This window comes from Heliconius melpomene, chromosome 10 (genome assembly GCF_056956725.1).
Source record: "Heliconius melpomene rosina isolate 202511_hmr_F chromosome 10, ASM5695672v1, whole genome shotgun sequence".
Lineage (NCBI taxonomy): Eukaryota > Metazoa > Arthropoda > Insecta > Lepidoptera > Nymphalidae > Heliconius > Heliconius melpomene.
The window spans coordinates 16635084-16657312 of NC_140398.1; the positions used below are offsets into that span (position 1 = coordinate 16635084).

The following is a 22229-nucleotide window of genomic DNA, read 5'->3' on the forward strand; positions in this document are numbered from 1 at the left end:
GATACATGTTCAAAATAAAGCAAAGTAAATTCAGTAATTTCTTGTCATCGTAAATTCAGTCAAGTATATAAGTTAAAATAGCTTCCGTGCCCTTTACATATATCAATGGTTTTTTATGTATGTGAAATACATCAATTTTATCTGAGCATAATCGTTCCAATATAGCAGATATAGCGCGTTGTACAATGTTTCTTTGAAATTTCATATTTTTTATACTTTTTTGCTTTAGAAAATATCTGTATAATTTAAAAATCTTGCTTTAAAAATTTTGCCTGTGCAGTGCAAAGCTACTGGACTTAGAAAGTTGAACTTTGGGTAGGTTAGGGACTATAGGCTTTTAATATCTTAAGTACCCACAAAAAAATGAATTTATTTTACTTTTTACTTTTTAATTCTCATAATTTCTCATCGGCTAAACAGTGACGATGCTTACTGGAAAAAACTTGTCTATAAAACCGGTATTTTGAAATAAAGACACTATCCCTTAAAATTAATAAAAGTCTGATATGACATCAGCACCATATTTTATTTAATAAAATATATAATTTTGCAGCATCATGCTCTTCTTTCTCCATTTAGAAGAATAGGCAGCGGGGACTTGATGGTATAAACACTCCTTCCTCTCTTTTTGGGCTTTTTCGTAACATTGCGTTAATAGTTGTAAAACCTAATGCCGTGCTTAGTGTACTACAAAGGAAATCATTTTTATAGGTTATTTCATTTTCTCTAACATATATTTCATGTCCCCGAGTGAAAATCGAACCCACAGCCATCGTGTTTACAGTTTTACCTCGTCCGACTGCGCCACTACGGCCTTAGGTCTATAAAAGTAAAATATGCTTATTTATCTACGTGCTTGTACGACAACCACTTATTAATGAAAGTTTACTTGTAAACTTGTGCTTTCCTTTGCCCATATTTATAAATTATGATGAATATGAATGAGATAAGATAGCTGTTCCAATGTTATATAAAAGACGTTGAGAATGTATGCGGTCATATGGTATTTAATATTTATTGATATTTCAATATTTATTAAAAAAAGATGAGGCCGTCGTGGCGCAGCGGCACAAGGGTGTCACTGTAACGCGATGGTTGTGGGTTCGATCCCCACTCGAGGAAGTGAAATATTTGTTTACGTTTATGTTTTCATTTCTTCGCTGTCGAGACAAAGCGCGTTGTTGAGTTCTGCTACTCAACACGCAAAGCCTTAACACTATGTTCCCTCTGCCTACTCTGCTGTGTGCAGGATACATCGTGAAGCTGATTTAATTTTTATTTAAATGTGTTAGGTATCTGTTTTAAGTTTAGTAAACTAATTAATGTACCTACATATATTCACCTTTAACTTTATATTATATCAGAGCTTAAACTGATAAAGTTAATTACATTTAAAATATACATCATTACATTTTAAATATGAACGAAACCCCAAATGCTACGGTCTCTGCACCCCTTTTTCGCCTCGTTCACTGTCATCAACCACCAAAGGGGAGGCTTCATGAACTTTACGTGACCTTCCTCCAGTATCGGATGATGATGATGTGGATACATCATATCCCTCTTACCAGTTACCACTCACTCTTACTTCACAAAATCTATATTATATTGTTTTTTTCTTATAACCGTTTTCTTAATATAAATCTTTAACAACCATAAGTTTAATTTATGTACTGATAATAATGAATTAAGTATAAATAAAATTATAAACTACAAATTTAATGTTAAACAAAACATGAATGTAAAAACCAGTTTTCATTTTATACACACGTGTACAGAGAGGTGTATTTAAAAAAACTGGTCAAGAGCGAGTCGAAGTCGCCCACCGACGGTTCTGCATCAATTTCATAATTATCAAATGAAACGTGGCTTAAAAGTGGACATATACTTATAAGTTTGTAATATTTTTTTCCTGTAAGTATTTACTTAATTTATTTGTATGTATCGCAAGTTCTTAGTTCTTGTCAAATTTTATAATTGGTAGTCCATGGGAAGCACCTACCCTATAGATTTTGCTTTTGCCGTGATTTTTATAAAATGCCGCGAAAACAATACATAAGCACTCGTGTCTTTTCATTGTATTGACATAGAAGCTGAATTTTTACTTTGCATCAATGGGCTATAAACCTGAATATTTGATATTAATTTTAGCTTGATACCTATAATTATGCTACTTTGAGAAAAATGGTGTTGACAGACGGACAGACATATCTATAAAGACTCGGTTTTTTTGAGATAAGGAACCCTAAAAACTAACTTTAAATTGTTAAAGCAGTATCCTGTATAAAGGTGAGCTAAGGTTGTTTATCTTTACACTCGCTACGTTCCATTAGGTACGTGTTGAGTGGACTTCAAAGTCGTTTCCTTTTTTCTTTTTTCTTTTTATTTAACGTTTTGTGTCGGAAGTTTGAGAAAGTTGTTTATAATTTTTTATTAATGTATGAGGGAGTAGGTTTTTTTTTATATTATACGTATTTATTTAGTACTTTCTATAGTATTACTGTGTATATTATTATGTTTAATGATGATGTCTTAAATTAATGTCTTATTTTTTACATAAAAGGATAATTTAAATTTAAGAGAATCACTGTAATACCCTTAAAACGTAAAGATTAGTTATATTCTTTTTTATCAATGATCTCTATAAAACATAAAATAACTATTTTAATGCAGGTGAAAATTGAACAAAAATATTAAAAATATACCTTAATTATAGCCATGCGAACATGGTAAATCTTAGTTAAATTAAAAAAATATATAACATTATAATAATACATTTAAATAATACATCAGTTAACGTGTTTTGTCTTACTATCATTTAATTTATATAACGAAAATATTTTAATGGGAACGGCTTGTCTTAAAACAAGGTACCCAAGTTTCCTCTGCCTACCCTACTATGTGCGGGATATAGCGTGAAGCTATAAAAATATACCAAAGTTCTCTTGCAGTCAAAAATATATTAGCACATACTCGTATATAAATATATATAAAAGGTTTTTATGATACGTTCGTGGAGGATCTGTTTTCAATGAGGCTCTTACCATTGGCCCTCACCCACTTCATTCAGCCCGCGCGTGTTTTGCTTATTAATTAACCGTCTTCTATGCTTTTTGCTATCTCACTTATAATACAACTCTAATGAGTGCTATTAATTATAATCATTACTAAATTTGAGAAGTAATGATTTAAATATACGTTTATATACAACTTATATCAGTTTTATAGCAATTAAGGGCGTTCCTCTATAATGTATTGTAAATGTACATCTTGTATCAATAATCTCATCGTTTTAGAACATAATTTATAACGCAACGAAGTAGGTACCAGAATTTAATAATATCACGACAAGTACCAGTTATCGATACACTCGGTCTCCGCATCAGTACGTTGACCCTAAAATGTTCAGTTTGTTCAAATGGAAAATGGAAACAGCTTTGTTGAGCACACAATGCCTTGTAGTCTTAAAAAGTGGTGAGGTGAGATTTCTCCATGTGAATTCAGGTGAACGTATGTAAATCCTTAGGCCCGACTCCACTAAAGCGGAGGTGTGCAGAGAAGTCCAAAGCGGAGACTTACAAGACAAGCTCAGCGATCTATACTGGGGACGAGATGTGTGAATAATGAAACTCTATTGGTTGTTAAAAAAAATGAAATTACCTATATTAGAAACTCTATTGATTCTTTGGTAGAGTCCGGGCCTAAGAGACGGTACGAAGGCGTTTTTCGCAGTCAAGGTCAAATAATTTTATTCAAAATAAGAAGTTACATGCTTAATTTTTTGAACGTCAAACAATTTACCACCAGTTCACTAAATTCAATGCCTCAGACCTGAGAAGAACCGCAGCAAGAAATTCAGCGGGACTATTTTGATATTGACATTATTGACACCGCCCCTATCCACATATCAGCCGAATTTCATGATGCTATCACTTTCACCGACACGACGCTCGATTTGGGACAATTCAACGGAACACGCTGATAAAAAATAATTAGCCACTCTCATAAACTTCGATATCTATTCGTATTAGTTGCGTCAGTAAATACGAGATATGGTATATGTTATATCTAAATTGGAAAAACTATAAACTTTATATGTTAATCATATTAAACATAAAGAAAACATCCAAACGGCTAAGTAAAAATCCAAGCGCGATCCATCCAATACTTATTACTTTAATGAATATTACCTTCAGATATGACATGTATTTCGTCACCACCCATGCCAGTTAAACGGTGGCGGTGCCGCGTATCGTTTCTTCATTTACACGTTCCACTTTGTCCAATAAGTGGAGGTGAGTGGTGTCAAATTGGCAGAGCCAGTGATTTGTTGGGGTGACCTTGCTCGGCTTATTTCGGCGTAATTTTCCATTATTGAATTGTTATATGTAAATTGTGCAGGTTATATTTCTGATTATTATATTAGATTTAGTATTTGGATTACAAATTAAATCGGCTTCATGCTGTATCCTGCACACAGTAGGGTAGGCAGAGGGAACCTAGTGCTAAAACACTTTCTTGTCCATTTTCCGCTGAATTCTCGAGGCATTGCATATTGAGTGGCGGAGTTCAACGCCGCGCTATGCCTCGACAAAAACTACATACATATGAAAAATATATTTAAATTATCTTATTTTTAATTGGGTATAGGTGCAAATCACGAATTGGTTAATTAGTAGCGCCAGGTGAACAATGCTGCGTCGTAGATACCTACATTAGCATTATACCTGCTATAGGTACTACGAATGGCTTTGGCACGCGTTAAACGTATGAGTTCAACAATGTCAAGGCTTGGTTATGTCACATTGCGTAAGAGAATATGTCTAAGGAAAACTTGGATAGTTTGAGTACCAAAAATACGTTTTTATTATTATTCTGTATCTTCCACAGTTAAACGGTTTGGTAGAAAGCTAGGTTCTGTCTAATAGGTGATAAATGCCTTCATTCTCCATTTTCTCAGATTAACGTTTTACGTGAAACCTATATCGAGTAAAGAAAAAAAAGAAAAAAGGAAACCAGGTTCATATAAAATTATGTAATGAAAACAAGTCGAAAAATTCTTTTTAAAAAATCTTTAGCTTCAAACATCTTCGATCTTTCCGCTCATATCTTTCAACTTTATCATTAAGTCAAGCGCAATTAATAAAATTTAATCCATTCATACATATTTAAATATAACAAAAAGCAATTATTTACATGGAAATTTATATCACCAGTTCCAATGTCACCTTCATTCCTAAATCTTTAATGTATATAATATCTTTATCAGTAAATAGCGCCGCGGGGTGTCCGCTGTCAAGACTTGCTTTATGCGAGTGCAAGTCTTCGAGGGATTGGTTTCATGCAAACGTCTCTCAGACCTAAATTGTTAATGTGAAATTTAATTGTATTTATTTGTTTATTTTTTAAGTTTCACGCTGTATCCCGCATATAGCAGGGTAGGCAGAGGGAACCTAGTCTTAACGATATCTTAACGTTTGTGACTTGCCGCTGAAATTTCGAGATGTTGCGTGTCGCTTTGTTTGATTACCAGAGAGGGGAAATGAAAATGTTAAATAAATAATTGATTCCCTCTAGTGATAATCGAACCCACAACCGTCAATTTTACAATCACATGCTGTGCCACTGCACCACTAGGGCTTTTTGGATCTGAATTGTTCGTGTTAAGTTTCCTTTTATTTACTCCTTGTTTTATTTTTCCCTTATTAACTTTGGATCCTGATTCAATGCACGTTCTCTTGTTGTAATGGCGATCGTTATTTTGTTTATCTTTAATTTATACTGAGAGTCGTGGATGTACTGCTGCGTGGCTTTTTGGTCTTTTTTGTTTTACCTGATTATTTATGAAAATTTAATTTGCCTTTGTAAAATTGTTTAAATAAAAATATATACTCGTAGGTAGGATGTTGGATGCATTTATCAAAAATTTAGCTGATCCTTCTTTTTAAACCATCGTTTTATAATATCATTTAAAAGTATTTGAAAATTATATACTTTGTATATTTTTGATACGTTATGTAGGTAAGGACTTAGGGAAGTAACTTCTTTATATTTCAACCATTAACTCTTTATTCAGTGTACTTAAAACTCATAAAACTTATAAATTATTTTTGATAATATAATTATATTATTAAAGCACGTATGCAAAATTTCGTAAGTGTATATATGTTGTGTGTACGTATGTTTGTATATCCACAAATATCTCAGATACTAGAAATCAGAAATATATGTAATATGGTAGCTATATAAGGAATTATTTCTATTATGTAAGTAAACGTAATAAAATTGTATTAATACCAAATGATTGATATTGTTATCAATCGAATCTGGTGTTACGTATTGATAATGCCAGAGCTAGATAACTATCGTCAATGCAAATTGCAAATAAATTAATTATAAATTGTATTTTAAATGTATTAAATACCAGGTTGTACAACCGTCGCATTTATAACTACTGGCTCAGTTAGTTAGTCAGTTTATTTGCAACTAAAAGGCAATCACGTAATTTAAAAGTTAAATGTTACTTGCAAGCTACTTTGACTATGAATTGAAGTAAGGTAGTTATTTCTAAACATGTTATGGAGGGGCCCTATATGTATTTGAAATGTTGTTGATCAAGTGTACCCTAATTTGTCATGATTTTTGAATTTGTACTGTGATTTAATAATATTTTTTTATAAAAAAAAATAAATATAAAAATCATCTTTCATTTAGATAACTTTTTAAATTTTTATTAATATAACTTTATATTGTTTTTAAGATAACTATTATTAAAGTATTAAGCATTGAAATTAATAAAAAAACCAGGTGCCATCAAATACACGAACCTAATATACGAATCGACATCTTTAAGAGTTATTTATCAATCTTTATATCATAGATACAGCCTAAAGTAGATAGTTATTTTAACTGGCTATCGAATAAATGTGTCAATGTGCCTTATTGTCGCCCTGTGTCCTTGTCGTACATCTGAATGTGTGTCGGTTGGGATGACAACTAATGAATTACCGAGACAGCAATCGATGTTCGTGTCGAGTTTAAAGTGAAGTTAACATGAGGTTATTACAATAAAAGTTATGCACGCGCTCATTGAGTATTTGCTTAGTTAAAAGTTATAAGCGTTTTTAGTAAACTGTTATCTTTAGATGTCTTCGATTAACAGTTATCAATTCTATTTAAATGGGTTAGGCAGATAAAGTTCCCAAGTCCTAATCGAGGCTCGATGACATCCTCACAAGTAGTCACGTAGTGCTTGCAATTTCTGAGGGACAGAACACCATCTTCCCTCTCCCGGTGTTGCTGTATAAGCCAATAGAGCTAACAGCATTAATCTTATGTTCGAAAAAAAGTATATAGGGGAAAGATGTGTCAACACTAGGCTTCCTCTCCATGATACGTGGGGAAAGGCGTAAAGCTGTAAAAATATGTAATGACATTTCTCTAATAGAGAGAGAAGTGAATTTCACTGAATATAATAAAAAAATGATCAGTTACATTAATTTATCAAAAAATATAACGATAAGAGATTATCGATATAAGGTAGGCGTTTGATTGATAGGCTGCATTTATTTGTTCCCATTTGCAGCAATGTCATCGTATCGCTGTATTTTTTAAAAATCAGATACTACACATTAACATTAATTAAAAGTCTGCGACATAAAAAAAAATAATAATAAAAACTGCGTGATTTAATGTATGCTGAACACGCTCTCAATACTCATATTCCAGGATATTTTGTTTCATATGTAGAGAGAATTAATAATCGTTTACGTTTTTTTATGTGCGAATATTATTTATCTGTAATTTTGCGAACCGCCAAAATATTCAAGTTTCTTGGAATTTCGCATGTATATATAAAAGGAAAACATTGACAAAAGTTTGTTGATATAGGTATATTTTCATATCGTGCTTTCTGTTCGTGTCGTGTTTTATTATAATTATGTTAAAAATTATTTAATATCCTTAGTGATTGTCGGTGATTCTTTTTTTTAATATAATTTTTACGTTTAAATGCAACGGTAGGTAAGTAGGTGTTTAGAAACAAAATAGGAAAAACAAAATGAAGTTACTGATTTTATTCTCGATTTGGTCACATGGTTTGATATTTTCATTTCTTCATAGTACATCCCGCATATGCAGAGGGAACCTAGGGTAACGACACTTCGTTTTCTACTTTCCGCCAAATTTACGAGACATTGTGTGTTGAGTGGCAGAACTCTACTACTATATATATGCTACTGAACGTATAATGCAATAATAATATAATAAGCAGTTACTGTAAGACTTCGAAATTATTCGTTAATTATATCAGTGGTTATTATCTAAGTTCAAAATATCGGGACAAAACAAGATTTATTTGTCATTGCTTTTTATTTGTGCTGTTATCGTTTATATTTACGGCACATTCACCTAAGATATGATCGAATTTATGAAATATTGTTGCAAAACATTTATTAAATGAACGTTTAATTTTAATTTTATTATTTGTGTTTTATACACGGTTGGGAAAAGTGTAGCTGTACTACAGGATTGCAGGTTCTGTTTCAAGAATAAATTATAAACGTTATACACTTCAGATATTGATGTTGCCATTTAAAAAATAGATTTTTAATAAAAAAAATATTTATCTATTATTTAAATTACTTTGGATATCTAATAAGTAATTTCATCACAAAACGTGTTATATTTATATTGTTATTATTCCAAGGCATACACTACTGACCGACTGTTTATAATAATAATCGACGAGATATAGATCGCGGCCTAGTTCGAATTTAAAACCACGCTCCAATTGTAGATAGCATTTGTTATACGCAGTGTATCTATCATAAAAAATGATTGTCAAGGTTGCGGCCATGATGATTTGCACTTGCCAAATATACTGTGCGGAAAAATTTTACGTGAGTAAAAAATTATGACAACATCGCAATGTTAGTAAGAGACAGACTGTACAAATAATGGTTGCGGGTTCGGTTCCCATTCGAGGAAACGTCTCTATTATGATTTAAATTTATATAAGCTGACAAGTGCGGCGTTGTGTTCCGTGTCAATGGTACTTTTTTTTAATAATAGATGGTAAGTGGAGAAGAAGGTGACAACACTAGTTTTACTCAATCAACGCCGGTAATTGTATGGAGTAGGTATAAAGGGAGATTAAATAAATAATATACAATAATTTTGAGTTTTTTTCTGTTCAAGAATTGTAAAGTTCTCTTAATATTTTTATAATGATGTATACAATCTTTGCTTTAAGAATAGTTTTTATTCGATTTTGTACGATAGGTACTATTAAAATCAACTTTACGTTATAGGTATTTCTATAGGTTATTTTTATTTATTTATTATTTAATTTGTTTCTTTGGAGGCCGTCGTTGCGCAGCGACACAGCGTCTAACTGAAAACACGACGATTGCGGGTTCCTTTAACACTAGAGTCAATGAAATATTTTTTCCACCCTGGTAACAAGACAAAGCGGGTTGAGTCGTGCTAATTGTAATAAATGGAAAATTGGGTGGAAAGTTAGAAACACACAGACTCCGTGGAATATGATTGTTCTTATATTACTTACAGTAATTAATGGTAAATTATTTAAACTAACAACGATTATTATATAAAGTATACGTATATAGAATAAATAAAAAAACCAACAAATTTCGAAAGCATGTCATAGCCGCGTCCAATGATCGTAAAACACAAAGTAGCTCCCGGGGTCTTTATTAGTTTTTATTGTGTCGGAATGCAATTGAACTTTATTGCTTGCACGATCATTAATGTAACGGCCGGAATAATGATATATCGTTATCAATGAACTTTATCGGATTTAATGCACAAATTATAAAATGTTTAAGTATTTTTCTTTGCCTCTCTCCCGCTATGAAAACGGTATCGTTTTGATATTTTTATACAACATAATTAAGTTTGATTTTAAATTTTGGTATGTTAAATTAACTGTGAATTCTTTTTAAATTTCGCTCAATAGAATATTTATTGGTTGTTATATAATTAATCTTCTTCCTTTAATATATTTCCTCTGTATGGTTAAAATTACAGCTTTTCTTAGCCAAAAGTGGCTTTAGGTCCTCTAAGCCTACCTTGTAATATATAGGAGATGCGTTATGTAAACAAAATTTAGCTAAACTTATCGTTGTAAACGATATGAATATTTAATGCTTATTACCCCACTTACAGTATCTTAGTTATGTATCGAGTAAAAAATGCACAGACAAGCTATTAGCTAACTGGGATAAGGAACCATTATTGTTGTAACCATAAAGTTATCTAAAAGGACCATTCCTTTAAATAATTCGTGGCGGTATTGTTCGTTTTTGAAGATAAAAACGGAGTTTTTTTAAGCACTTATTATTTCAATTTATATGTATGTAGATAATCTAGTGTTTCAACTTCAGTGAAATTTCATTTCTTTACTTTAGAACCGTTCAACTCAACAACAACAACAACTCAACTCAACTCAATGCTGTGTTTTGAGCAAGGAAGTCGAAAATAAAACCATAAGCTCCTTTTCTTTATCAGAGTGGTAGGATGATAGAAAACTAACTAGATGGCAGGTTCAATCATATGTATTCAAAGGTTACAGTGCCATCACAGTCTTGCTCGCTTACCTTGACCGCTCTGTCCTCTCACTTAGATAACTTGAACTATGGTATAATAATATCAGTATAGGGAAATAGTGTCATTCAAAAGAAGTTTCCATCTTTAAAATATCTTAATTTAATAATGTTGACATTGAATGTCTCTACATGCCTTTTGGCCACAACTGCATTATAAAAAACGAAATTTGTTAGTTAGTTATTATACAAATATTTATGCAACACGCAAGTTAGGTTATTTCTTAGAACTTCATTTAAAAATATTCATGTTGTCTTATTCCATCTTGTATATGGTTTAATAAAGCCAGACTCATTAAAAAGTTTTTGTTAATCCTTTTGTATCCCTACCTCGAAACATACAGTTTTTTTAGCTTAATTTGTTTTAGTTACAATATTGTAGGTATATATTAAAAACTTAATTATTAGTTATAGTCTTTAAGTTAAGGCATACACTTACGAATTATAAAGATATCTTATAAAATTACACGTCGATAATTGCTGAATGGCACTTTCTTATTAATATTATTGATACTAATATCAACCGTTACTTTATTTCAAACTCTGTTTACGAGTAGGTCACAGTGAGTTGCGGATTGATTTATTATCCGTTTGTCCTGACTTTTAAAAGTATTATGACGCCCGCGGCGTTCGCTGTGAATTTAAAAGCACGTGCGCACATACATATGTCCGTACATTGGTCCCGAATACGATAATACTTATTTGGCTTCAAACTGTATCTTTTTGTTTTCCATACAAATGCACTAAAGATGTATTTGATGAGGGTTGACGTTTGATATTATTTCAGCGTTGTTCCTTTTGGAACATGCATGTATTATAATTGAAGGCACGGACTTGAGCAATACCCCGTGTAATGCCTCGTGCCGTATATCTAAATTGTTATCTAATTTTCTCTACGCGACCGTTTTATTTATATTGATCATCTTTTTATCGGTGTTTTGTTGGAGGGTAGGTGATTCAATCACGCCAATAGACTCGCCGTCGTTAACGACTCGTGATTCATTGCCTATCAATTGTAATAGAGGATTTAAATAATTCGTAATGGACCCTTCACGCTGTATCCCGCTCACAGCAGGATAGGAAGAGGGAAGCTAGTGTTAAGAAACTTCGGTCCCCACATTCTGCCGAATTCTGAAGGAACTGATTGTTGAGTGGCGGAACTCAACGACGCTCTTTGCCTCGACACCAGAGCGAAGAAACGGAAATATAAGTTTAAATAAATATTATGTTTATTATTTCCTCGAGTAGGGATCGAACCCACAACCAGTCGCGTTTACAGTCACACTTTCAGCGCCACGACTGGCCTCATTCGATTATTTTATTTATTTATAATGGAAGTATATGAGTATTGTAGTTATAGTATAAGTACTGACTGCAGCCACCGCCCGCCAGAGTTTCATACAACATTGGCCAATTAAAATGAGTCTCGTCGCGCTGCGCCCGCGCCGCTACGACTCGCGATCAAATTGATTACCCCGGACACCGGTTTTCTTTTTATTGTCGTCTGATATACAATTACCATTATGCTTATGTTGAAAGCTTAAAGCTCAGATAAATTGTAGATATTATATTATATATACTACTCGATTTTGTCTATAAACGAATAGTTTCGCTGTAGGGAATTCGTAACTTGAAGGAGAAAGTTAATTAAAACAAGATATTATGCAAATTCAAGACACCATTTATCATTTTACTTTCCAAGTGTTCTACCACATTTTTATGACTGAATAAATATAAAATTTAAATTTGGCAGATGATCAAAATTTTCCTTTTAAAAATTTCACGTGACGTTGCTTCTTAGAACAGTGTGTTTCTAATATAATATGTAGATAGGTACATAATATTGCTATCGCTTGTGATAAATAGGGCGTTCTCTTAAAGGTTGTTAGGGCAGTGACCTACATAGCCAATGCTCGGTCTATATACTCCGTTATCGACGTCGCGATAGGGATTTGATTATAGTCCGAACATTGTACAAGTTGTTTCCTTATCTCGGAATGCAGTTGCCAGTGCTGATTTATGAACAGCCGGGCAAAAGTCTCATCTCTCCCAAATATCCGTATATACTTTACTTAATTGTAAACGATTAGTGTTATCGTAAAATAGTTCGCTTTTCGAAATGTGTCGAGTGACTGATCTACCTATGTCTGTCTGATAGTGTTACTTGTGGTCATCGGCCCCATTGGTGAGTTCTTCGAGTGCAGTTAGCAGTATAAATTCTCATTAATATTCCAATCCTGTTGTATTGCGAACTTACGCCGCACATTATTCTTATTTATCAGTGAGTGATATTGTTTTTATTTAATAATTTCAATAAACTTTATTCATTCTTAATTGTCAACTAATTAATATAAGATATGACACGAGTTGTATATCATTTCAACGTAAGTTAATACATACACTGATGAACTGTAATATCCTCTATACTTAAACACGTTCCGGCGCGAGTAATAAGGCGAGGAGGGCGGCGTGCGGGCAGCTTTCGTTGTGTGTACTCGTAGCTGTACAAAAAATCGAATAGGCGACCAATACAATTTTGGGAACAAGCTGAGGGGCGGGTGCAGCGGGTGCAGAGTGTAGCACTGCGTCGCGTATAATTGCACGCTGCAGTCTCTCTGCGCCGGACTGGGTGCGCGCACGCAACCTTAGCAACCTTAACAACATTACATTGGTATCCCCTTAGACTATGCACGCATACTTCTGCTGCCGGAGTGTCTTTTTTGTAATTTCTGAACATTAAATCAGCTTCAAGTTTACTTTGTTTTTTCCGAGCGCTACGCCGCGGTAGACTGGATAGTGCTAGGAATTAGCTACACTTGAAAAAAAATATGACGTGAGTTGAAGCGATGCAGTCGTTGGTTAGTATCTATAAGGGTATAGTTTTTAAGACGTTTTTTTATTGCCACAGGGCACCCGGTGTCGCAACTGTCACTGCGGGAGGGGAGGCGGGTCCCACCGGCCCGGCGTCCCAGGACGGCGACATGAAAGGAGTAGAAGCCACGCCAGAGGAACAGGAAAGATTAGCCACAGGAAATAACAATGGTTCGCTTGACTGTAAAATACCCACACCCGAAATATCAGGAACACGGACGGTGTTCCATTCGACGCGAGTTTTCATGCTGGTGTTTCTATCGGGATGGGTTTTACAAGGAATGTTCCTCACTTACTTCGTGAGTGTGACGACGACGGTAGAAAAATTATTTAAAGTAGAATCCAAGACGACGGGGACCCTGATGGCTGCGACTGAGATCGGACAAATCTGTACTGCGTTGTTTTTGACGTATTTAGCTGGTCGTGGCCACCGGCCGAGGTGGATAGCTTGCATGATGCTCGTCCTCGCCGTGGGAGTCATCGGCTGTGTGGTTCCGCATATTTTGTACGGGACGCGGCTAATGGACGTGCACTTGGACGCGCACAGAGCTGGCGCTGCACCAGTCTGCTCCTCTGACGGCAACTCCTCGATGATAGCGTGTGACGACGCGCACGCCGAGAGCACGGCCACGAGGTCCTCCATCACTGCTGTGGTGATACCGTGGCTGTTTATCTGTCTCTTGGTCGTCGGCGTGGGACAGACCGGTATAGCGACGCTCGGCATACCGTATGTCGACGACAACGTGGGAAGCAGACAATCGCCATTGTATATGGGTGAGTCTTACAGTTTGTTTTACAAATATTAGATCAAAAATATCCTTCTATGGTCCTATGTGAAGTAAATATTCTTAAAAACGTGTATAATATTTTCTAAAAGACTTTTCTAATATAAATGCTGTATAATCATTGAACTTTGATGCTGTAGTGATCGTACTCATACAGAAAATAAGCTCACCGTATACAAGGCGGCTTAATAGAAGCAATTGTCGTCACAGGAATAAGCTCATTACTTTTACTTTAGTGATATCCTGAATACGATGATATTATCGATTTGCTCGTTGCGTCTCTTGGCCCTTATTGTGATATCAAAAAGAAAAGCAAGGCTAGACTAGGCTGAGTTATGTACCTGTTTTGAATAATCTGGTCTTAAATTTGCCTAATAATATTTACATTTTTAATATCACCATGTTATTATTTATGCATAATATTGACGATATTTTTAATCCTGATATATATGTTCCATTCTTATAAAATTTACCTAATTTGTGTTTACACAGTAATGTGTAAGTTTTTCATATATATTTTATATATCGATGGTATAACAAGCGGAAAAGTGCACTCACAATGATGAAACTTTCCAGTCTGGTCAAACTAGTTTGAGGTAGAGGCGACGGTAATCGAAGTATTTCACGTATATTTCATTCATTTGTCAAAAAATAGTGCTTTTGTGTACAAAATATTAATTACTACTAAGTTAAAAGTACTGTTATACAAAATTTTGCTAATGTTAGTAAAAATAAAATTATCATAATATGTGTATTTTTATCTATATTCAATTTTAGAAGAAATAAGTTAAGAGCAAAGTAAATATAAACTAAAAATGATAAATTAACTTTAAAAGTAGTATTACTTCTAGTATAACATGTCTTCTTGAACACGGCTCCGGGCCTTGCGGCGTGCCACAAATTTTATACGTTTTTAATTTATTTTTAATCCTTAGTGCGAAACTAACTTAAAGTTACGAGTATTGTAAAGAAACCAAGCAAACATTTATAATTTTAAGAATTGCAGCAACATGCAATGTAATAATTCATCAACTGACGTTTTATGTAGAGACACGGTCGATGCTTTTTATTTGAATGCATGAGAAGTTCTAATCCCCCCTTTATAGATTTTAAAGAATAAAAAAAGTATTAACAATACAACCTTTTATTGAAATTGATTGAACATGGAATAAATTAAGTTAATAAAATTATTGTTAGAGTCGTGCACTCTACTGTCCCTCATTTTCTGATTATGTAAAGATATAGTGTGGTTACTCATTTCTCCATTCTATTTTTTCCACGAAACATTTCATATAATTAAATTAGGAATATATTTATGTATAATATATATTCTAAACAAATATTTCCTGGAATAGAATTTGGATCGATAAATACTGCATACAACTAGACTAACAACGACTCTATCACAGTTACAATATAAAATTTTAGCGTTACAAAAATTCCACTAAATCACGAGTTGACTTTCCGTGTACATCGTATGACCCCAAAACGCCTATTGATAAATATTTTCGCACTAAATTGTTATTTAGAATCAATAATGACAAATCCGACCTTATAACTTGGCCTGGTTAGTGTTTATCGCGCACTCATACTACTTACCATGTAGCAGCAAATGGCAATGTTAAGTTATTTTATATAGTTATTCAGAGGGAACCTAGTTAAGACTTGTCACCTCGTTTCCCATTTTCCGCCCAATTTTCGAGACATTGCCGTAAGCAATGGCGGAACTTAGCGCTGCGCTTTGTCACCTGAACCTACAACCGTCGTGCTTACAATGATACGCTGTTCCACAGCGTAACGACGGTTTCAATGAATTAATTATGGAAAAAAACTAAGGCTCTATATGATTTATAGGATGGTGCAGAATAAATGCATAGCACACAAGCGAGCTCTATGAAGTCTTGTACTTTTTTCTATTTAATATGGCAAGGCTACTTTGCGAGACGTTGACCTGAGTTTTTATGTTCTAATGTTTAATGATATCCGCAATATAATATCTTTTAATTTTCTATGTCTAATATATATGTTTGTACTTTATTTTAAATATTTATGGTATATATATTGCAAAGAATTTTTAATTTAACTATTTTATAAGTGATAAAAATAGTTCTTTAGTTTGTTTTTCTAATTCTTTCCGAAGAATTCGAGTCCCACAAGGGACGCTCTTGCCACAGACGACATCCTCTAAAAGTGCTTGCGATTTTAAGGGACAGAGCCTACCCTACCCACCCGATGTCGTTGTAAAGGCTAGTAGTCCTAACAGCGTTCACCTCAAGTTCAGAAAAATTAAAAATATTTTTCCCCCGAGTGGCGTTGTGCATATAAATAAGTTAAAATTTCATACTAACTAAAATTTAACTTATAATAATAATTCTACATACAGCTACTATAGCAGCGGCATTATAACGTTAGCTTAGACATATTCTGCTTGAATTAATGGTATTAGATAACTTATAGGTTATCAACGTCCATTCGTATTTAATAGTCTTGCTTTAGACAATTTAAAATATTAGGAAACAACATAACATAATAAAATAAATGTTTTATTTATTAATTCTACTTGTCGCTAAATTGAAAATAAATTAAATGTTCACTTTTCGCTAGTTTTAAAAATATCATTTTCCATTCAACCAGACGTACGAAACGATTTAAATATAAATATTCCCTCGAGTGGGCATCGAACCGGCAATTATCTCGTATATTTATATCAATTCTATTGTATCAACTCTATGTTTAATAATTTCGTTACTTCGCTCTGGTAGAATGGAACAAACAACGCCACTCAACACGTAATGCCCCCAGAATTCGGCGGAACGGAGGTGTCTTAATGGGAACGGAGGTGTCTTAATGGGAACGGAGTGTCTTAACACTTGGTTCCCAGATTCCCTCTGCCTACTAAATGTATTAAGGTCATAAACATATCATTACATTTACTTTTGTAATAAGCATATAAGGTAAAACAAACTCGGTATCTTGCTACTGCGTGTCAATTGCATTTGATAATTGCTCGAGATAGTCCACCTGACGGCACTGATGCCATCATTTTATGCCCAAAGCGCTTTAGCCTTGTACTCTATTTCATAATACACATTTGACGTCATCGCTGCCATTCGGGATGTACCTGAATAAACACATTTGTTGTGGGTTCGAATACGATGGCGTAAATATATTTATTAGTAGATTTGCGCAAAATGATAAACTAATTTAAAAAGCGCAATAAATTGTGCCAAAAAGCACGCAATATATACGCATATAATAATAAATAATACCTTAAAAAAATAAAAACACACTTTACAACGGACGGACGAATATAGTGAGCACAAACTCGATATGTTTTCTAGCAGGCAGTCCAAGGTAGCTTCTAGCAGGTAGTGCCCGATGTATAAGAAGCGTGTTAAAATGTAGTGTAATTTAGAAGACTTAACTTAGCTTCCCGCTGTATCCCTAGCGAGGTAGTCAGAGAGGACGATGCGCCAAACGCTACAGTCTCTACATACCTCTTTTGCCTCGTCCACCACCATCAACCTCAAAGAATATATATAACAGAATGGTACTTAAATATTAATAATACATTATTATTTGTATATTTCGGGCACGTGGTCCTTATTTGTATGTAATACATATTTGAATAACAGCGGAAAGTAAATATTAGAGGAAACAGTACACTTTTATTTACTTGATCGAACGGGGATTAATGAAGATGGAGGAAAATACAAGCATTTTATTATATTGATAACAAATGGAGCTTGTCCCGTTCCTCATCCCGCGATAGTGGTATCTTAATGAGTTCTTAAAACTGAACTAGATATTTTACTATAAAAATTATTGCATCATTGCATATAAATAAGGATAAAGGAAAGTCTATAAACAAATAAATAACGTTTTAAACATATAAACACAATGACTGACACACTGGGAAAACTAAAATACTACTTTAATCTATATATTTAAAAATAACTATGTAACATTTACGTCTTAAAACATAAAGGCGGAAAGAATGAAGGAACAGAGTGTCTTAACACAAAATTTCCGCAACCTACCCTGTTATAAGTACGGGAAAATCGTTGCTTTTTTCATATATTTTTTCAGCTTCATGCTGTATTCCGTACCATGTAGCAGAGTAGGCATAGGAAAACTCTCCCCACTTTTCGTCGAATTCTGGAGGCATTGCGTGTTGAGTGGTAGAGTTCAAAGCCGTGCTTTGCCTTGAAGAAATGAGAATATTAAATATTTCATTTCCTCGAGTGGAAATTGAACTCACAACCTGTCACTTTACCATTCACATATTTTCATTATATTATAAACAATTAACATAAACCATATACTACTTAGTATTACAGTGGAATAGGAAAACAAAAGATTTTGTAACCAAGTGTTTACGATTCAAGACAGATTAAGTGACGGCGGCGCGGCGGGTGCGTCTTGAGTTTACGAAATGTGTCAGATGCGTTGTGTGCATGCATGCACTATTTCTGTACGGCAGGGGTGTCTAAATATATATTTGTACGTAAAAAACATTGTTTATTTGTATTTTTTTATCTTTATTTGGATATCTTGAATTTTATGTAAATGAGCTTTAAATTCTAATTTTTTAAAGTTTTACGTACGTATGTAGGTATATGAAGGTATATATACACAGTATAGAGACGCTATTAATGTAGATTTTGTATCGCCTAAGATAAGGTTATAGGTTCAAGTTTTTAAGATTTTAAGATTTTTCTATATTTAACTAAGACACGTTTTTCTGGCATTGCTAAATAAAGTGCTACGTTGTATTTATAATGTTTTATTAGTTTTTGTATAGATTATGCAGTGAATTCTTAAGTATAGCATAGATGTTGTGAAGATATCATCTTTCTCCCGAACCCACAACCATCACATTTACAATCAGACCCTGTCCCACTGCGCATATTTTAAATGTTTTACGAATAAGTTGTTACTTTTAAGAATTTTTAAAGCTTATACTGATACGCTTAACATTGATAAAAATAACATTAAATTTTACTCATATCTTTATAGCTTTGAATAGTGAAACTTTATTTTTATTGAGATTGAGATTAATGATGTCTTAAATATGAAAATAGATAAATATATGTAACAACTTAGACATCGTAAAAACTGAATGAGAAATAATTGCCTATTGAAAATACTTGCTTCTACAAAATTAATTTTGTGAAATTCTAGTCGCGTCGGGTTTTATACGGGTGTTCATTAAATTGATTGGTTTCTAATCTCATTTACTTCATATTATATACAGTCGTTTAAATATTTGGTTCATATAATTCACCCGCATTGCCATAAATCTGAAATGAAATACTATCTTGATGCACTTTACGATAACTTTTTAAGAGCTAATAAATTTATAATTAAGGTCCTTTTGAATTGAGAGATTTCATTTAATTTTCATATTATAATAAAATAAGGCATACTATTATGTCATTACAATATTCTCTGCTAGGATATAGTTAATGATAACTCATAGGAGTTATCATAGTATAGACTAAGCGGGGTTAAACCTACCCCGTGAAATGTTCCTATATTAAGAAGGGTAGGCTTAAGTAACTTAGTAAAAAGGTCACTATTTTGTCCACTTTTTCTTCACTTTTACTGAAAGCTACCCCGATCGTAAAAGTCGAACTCATTATCATTGTTTTCAATTGACACACTGTACTAACATTTATATTTTTTTGTACCAAAGCGGTGTTAGTATGAAAACAATTAAATATGCTACAACAAGAATCGATATTAGAAATAATTACTCGTACTAATAAAATCGATTTACAATTAAATGTGACATCCCTAAGGGCGTGCGTATTCGTGTCAGTAGGGCGGGAAGACGGGATGCGACCATTCCGACTCATGTCATTTTATTACTATTTTAACATCGAGAAGTTTCTTACGAGTTATGAGTACGACCACTTGTTAATATCTCTCCGGGTGATTTGATACATCTAATTTCTCTCTATTTAATAGATAAATTTTATTAATGTAATAAATTAATAAAATACTTTATTTTAAATTATAATATATTTAAGTCGAAATTGGAATATGTGTTTAAAAGTTATGAATGTGGCTTCAATTCTCGGTAGAGGAAATTTCTTAGACACTTATTACGGTTCTCTTTTTAAATTCTGTAAAATATGAAATTGCAAATCAAAAATATTTATGAATATAAGTAATTTCAACTATATTTAAATTTTTTATCGCTTTTATTTGTGTCTGACTTTAGAAGCCATATTTTTTAATGCAATCAGTATATAGAGTTTCAAGTTAAATAGAATTACTATTATTAGAAATCTGTTAGTCATAGGATATTTTTCAACTCTATTATTTCGCAAGTAGGTTAGGCGGAAAAAGCGCACTACAAATTCTGCGAACTGCCAATTGTACCTTATCTCTTAATCACAGAACCAAAGTTTTGTTTGTGATCAAAATTTTATGAAATCTCTATTTAGTTAACCTTAATTTTTATGTAATTTTTATTTTAGCAATTATTTCAACTGTTATAAAAATTACTATTTAATCTTGTTATTATTACTATGAAATACGAAACAGAGACAGAGGAAGGAGAACAGAAACAATTACGGGCATAAAATATAAAATAAATGTATTCTGTTTTCCATCTGCCTAAAAAACAAAAACCTAGTGTGTTTAGCCGCTAAAATGAATGCATCGCTTTGTCTAGTTATCAAAGCGAGAGAATGAAAGTAATTTATTACCCCGACCGGGAATCGAACTCACAACCGCCGAGTTTACAGTCACACGCTGTGACTCTTCGCCATGACAGCCTCAGAGTTTTTAGTCTTTTGAATAAATAAAACTATCCTTATTGGATGAAGACCACCACTACGGTCTTTAGCTAATAATATCATCAAACAACATTTCTAACTCTGTAGCGACATTATTAGATAATTAACTGTTTCTAAACAGTTATAGCTCAATAAATCGACTGTTATATGGGCGTCTGTATGGGTATCTTTATATTTCTTTTTTTAGCTTCATCCTGTATCCCGTATATGTACCATAGTAGGGTAGGACGGTAGGGCAGATGAAACATTGCATTCAGACCTAAATTGCGTCGGATTTTCGAGATACGGTGCGTACAGTGGCGGAATTCAACGCCGCGAATGAAAATAATTCTTTCTCTCATGTCTCTGTGGGAATTGAACCCACTATCACTTTTATAGTGAGAAGCTTGAAGCGTAATCATACATATTGGTATTACTTTAAACATTTGCAATGCACTTGTGCAATGTTTATCATATTACATTTTTGCGGTGTGTGGCGTAGGTCAGTTTCTCGTTGTAGATTAGATTACTATAGATAAGATTTTATACTAACAATTGCGACATTTTCTAGGCGATATTTTTTAATTAAATTTATTTATATAATAATTATACAATTAATCGTTATTGTATAGGTATAACATTTAAATACTTAACTTGTACATAAACGATTGTTTTTTTTTATGTTTTGATTTTAAGCACTACGATAAAACTTGAGTCAGCTGCATAGAGGTAAAGAGAATTAAATGTGTTCAAGACACTGTGTTCTCCTCTTTTACGCCCCAATAGAGTCACTGCGTGTTAAGTGGCAAGACTCACAGCCGCGGTTTGTCTTGCTAGGGAAAAGTAAATAAATTATTCCTTTCTTTGGGTTTTGAAGTCAACGCTACCATCGCTTTTACAATCAGACGTCGCATAGCACCACGATGACCTTAAAGAGATAGGTATACGTATATATTTTAATAGACATTAGATTTCGTCCTTACATTTTTAAATTTATTTCAAAATATTAATTAATTATTTTACCTGCATCGTAAAGCGCATAAAATTAAAAATAACAAATAACATTCGTTTGTTGGTACAGTTGTATCGAGATGTCCATATTTATTCATACTATCTACATACGTGAGGTGGGATTCGTCATCACTCCCAAAACTATTTCT

The 22229-nt window shown here is 33.2% G+C and overlaps 1 protein-coding gene across 4 annotated transcripts in view; it reads left to right on the forward strand.

Moving 5' to 3' along the window:
• Positions 1 to 22229, forward strand: part of LOC146535958 (solute carrier organic anion transporter family member 74D-like) — a 63526-nt gene that overhangs the window by 20149 nt on the left and 21148 nt on the right. For 2 of the 4 annotated variants that reach the window (XM_085190892.1, XM_085190893.1), the window contains exon 2: positions 13534 to 14270. In XM_085190892.1, coding sequence (XP_085047018.1) covers positions 13607 to 14270 — 664 coding nt within the window. In that variant the 5' untranslated portion in view covers positions 13534 to 13606. Of the gene's footprint in view, positions 1 to 12619; positions 12811 to 13243; positions 13459 to 13533; positions 14271 to 22229 lie in introns of those variants that run through there. The other 2 variants (XM_085190894.1, XM_085190891.1) reach the window with 2 other exon arrangements.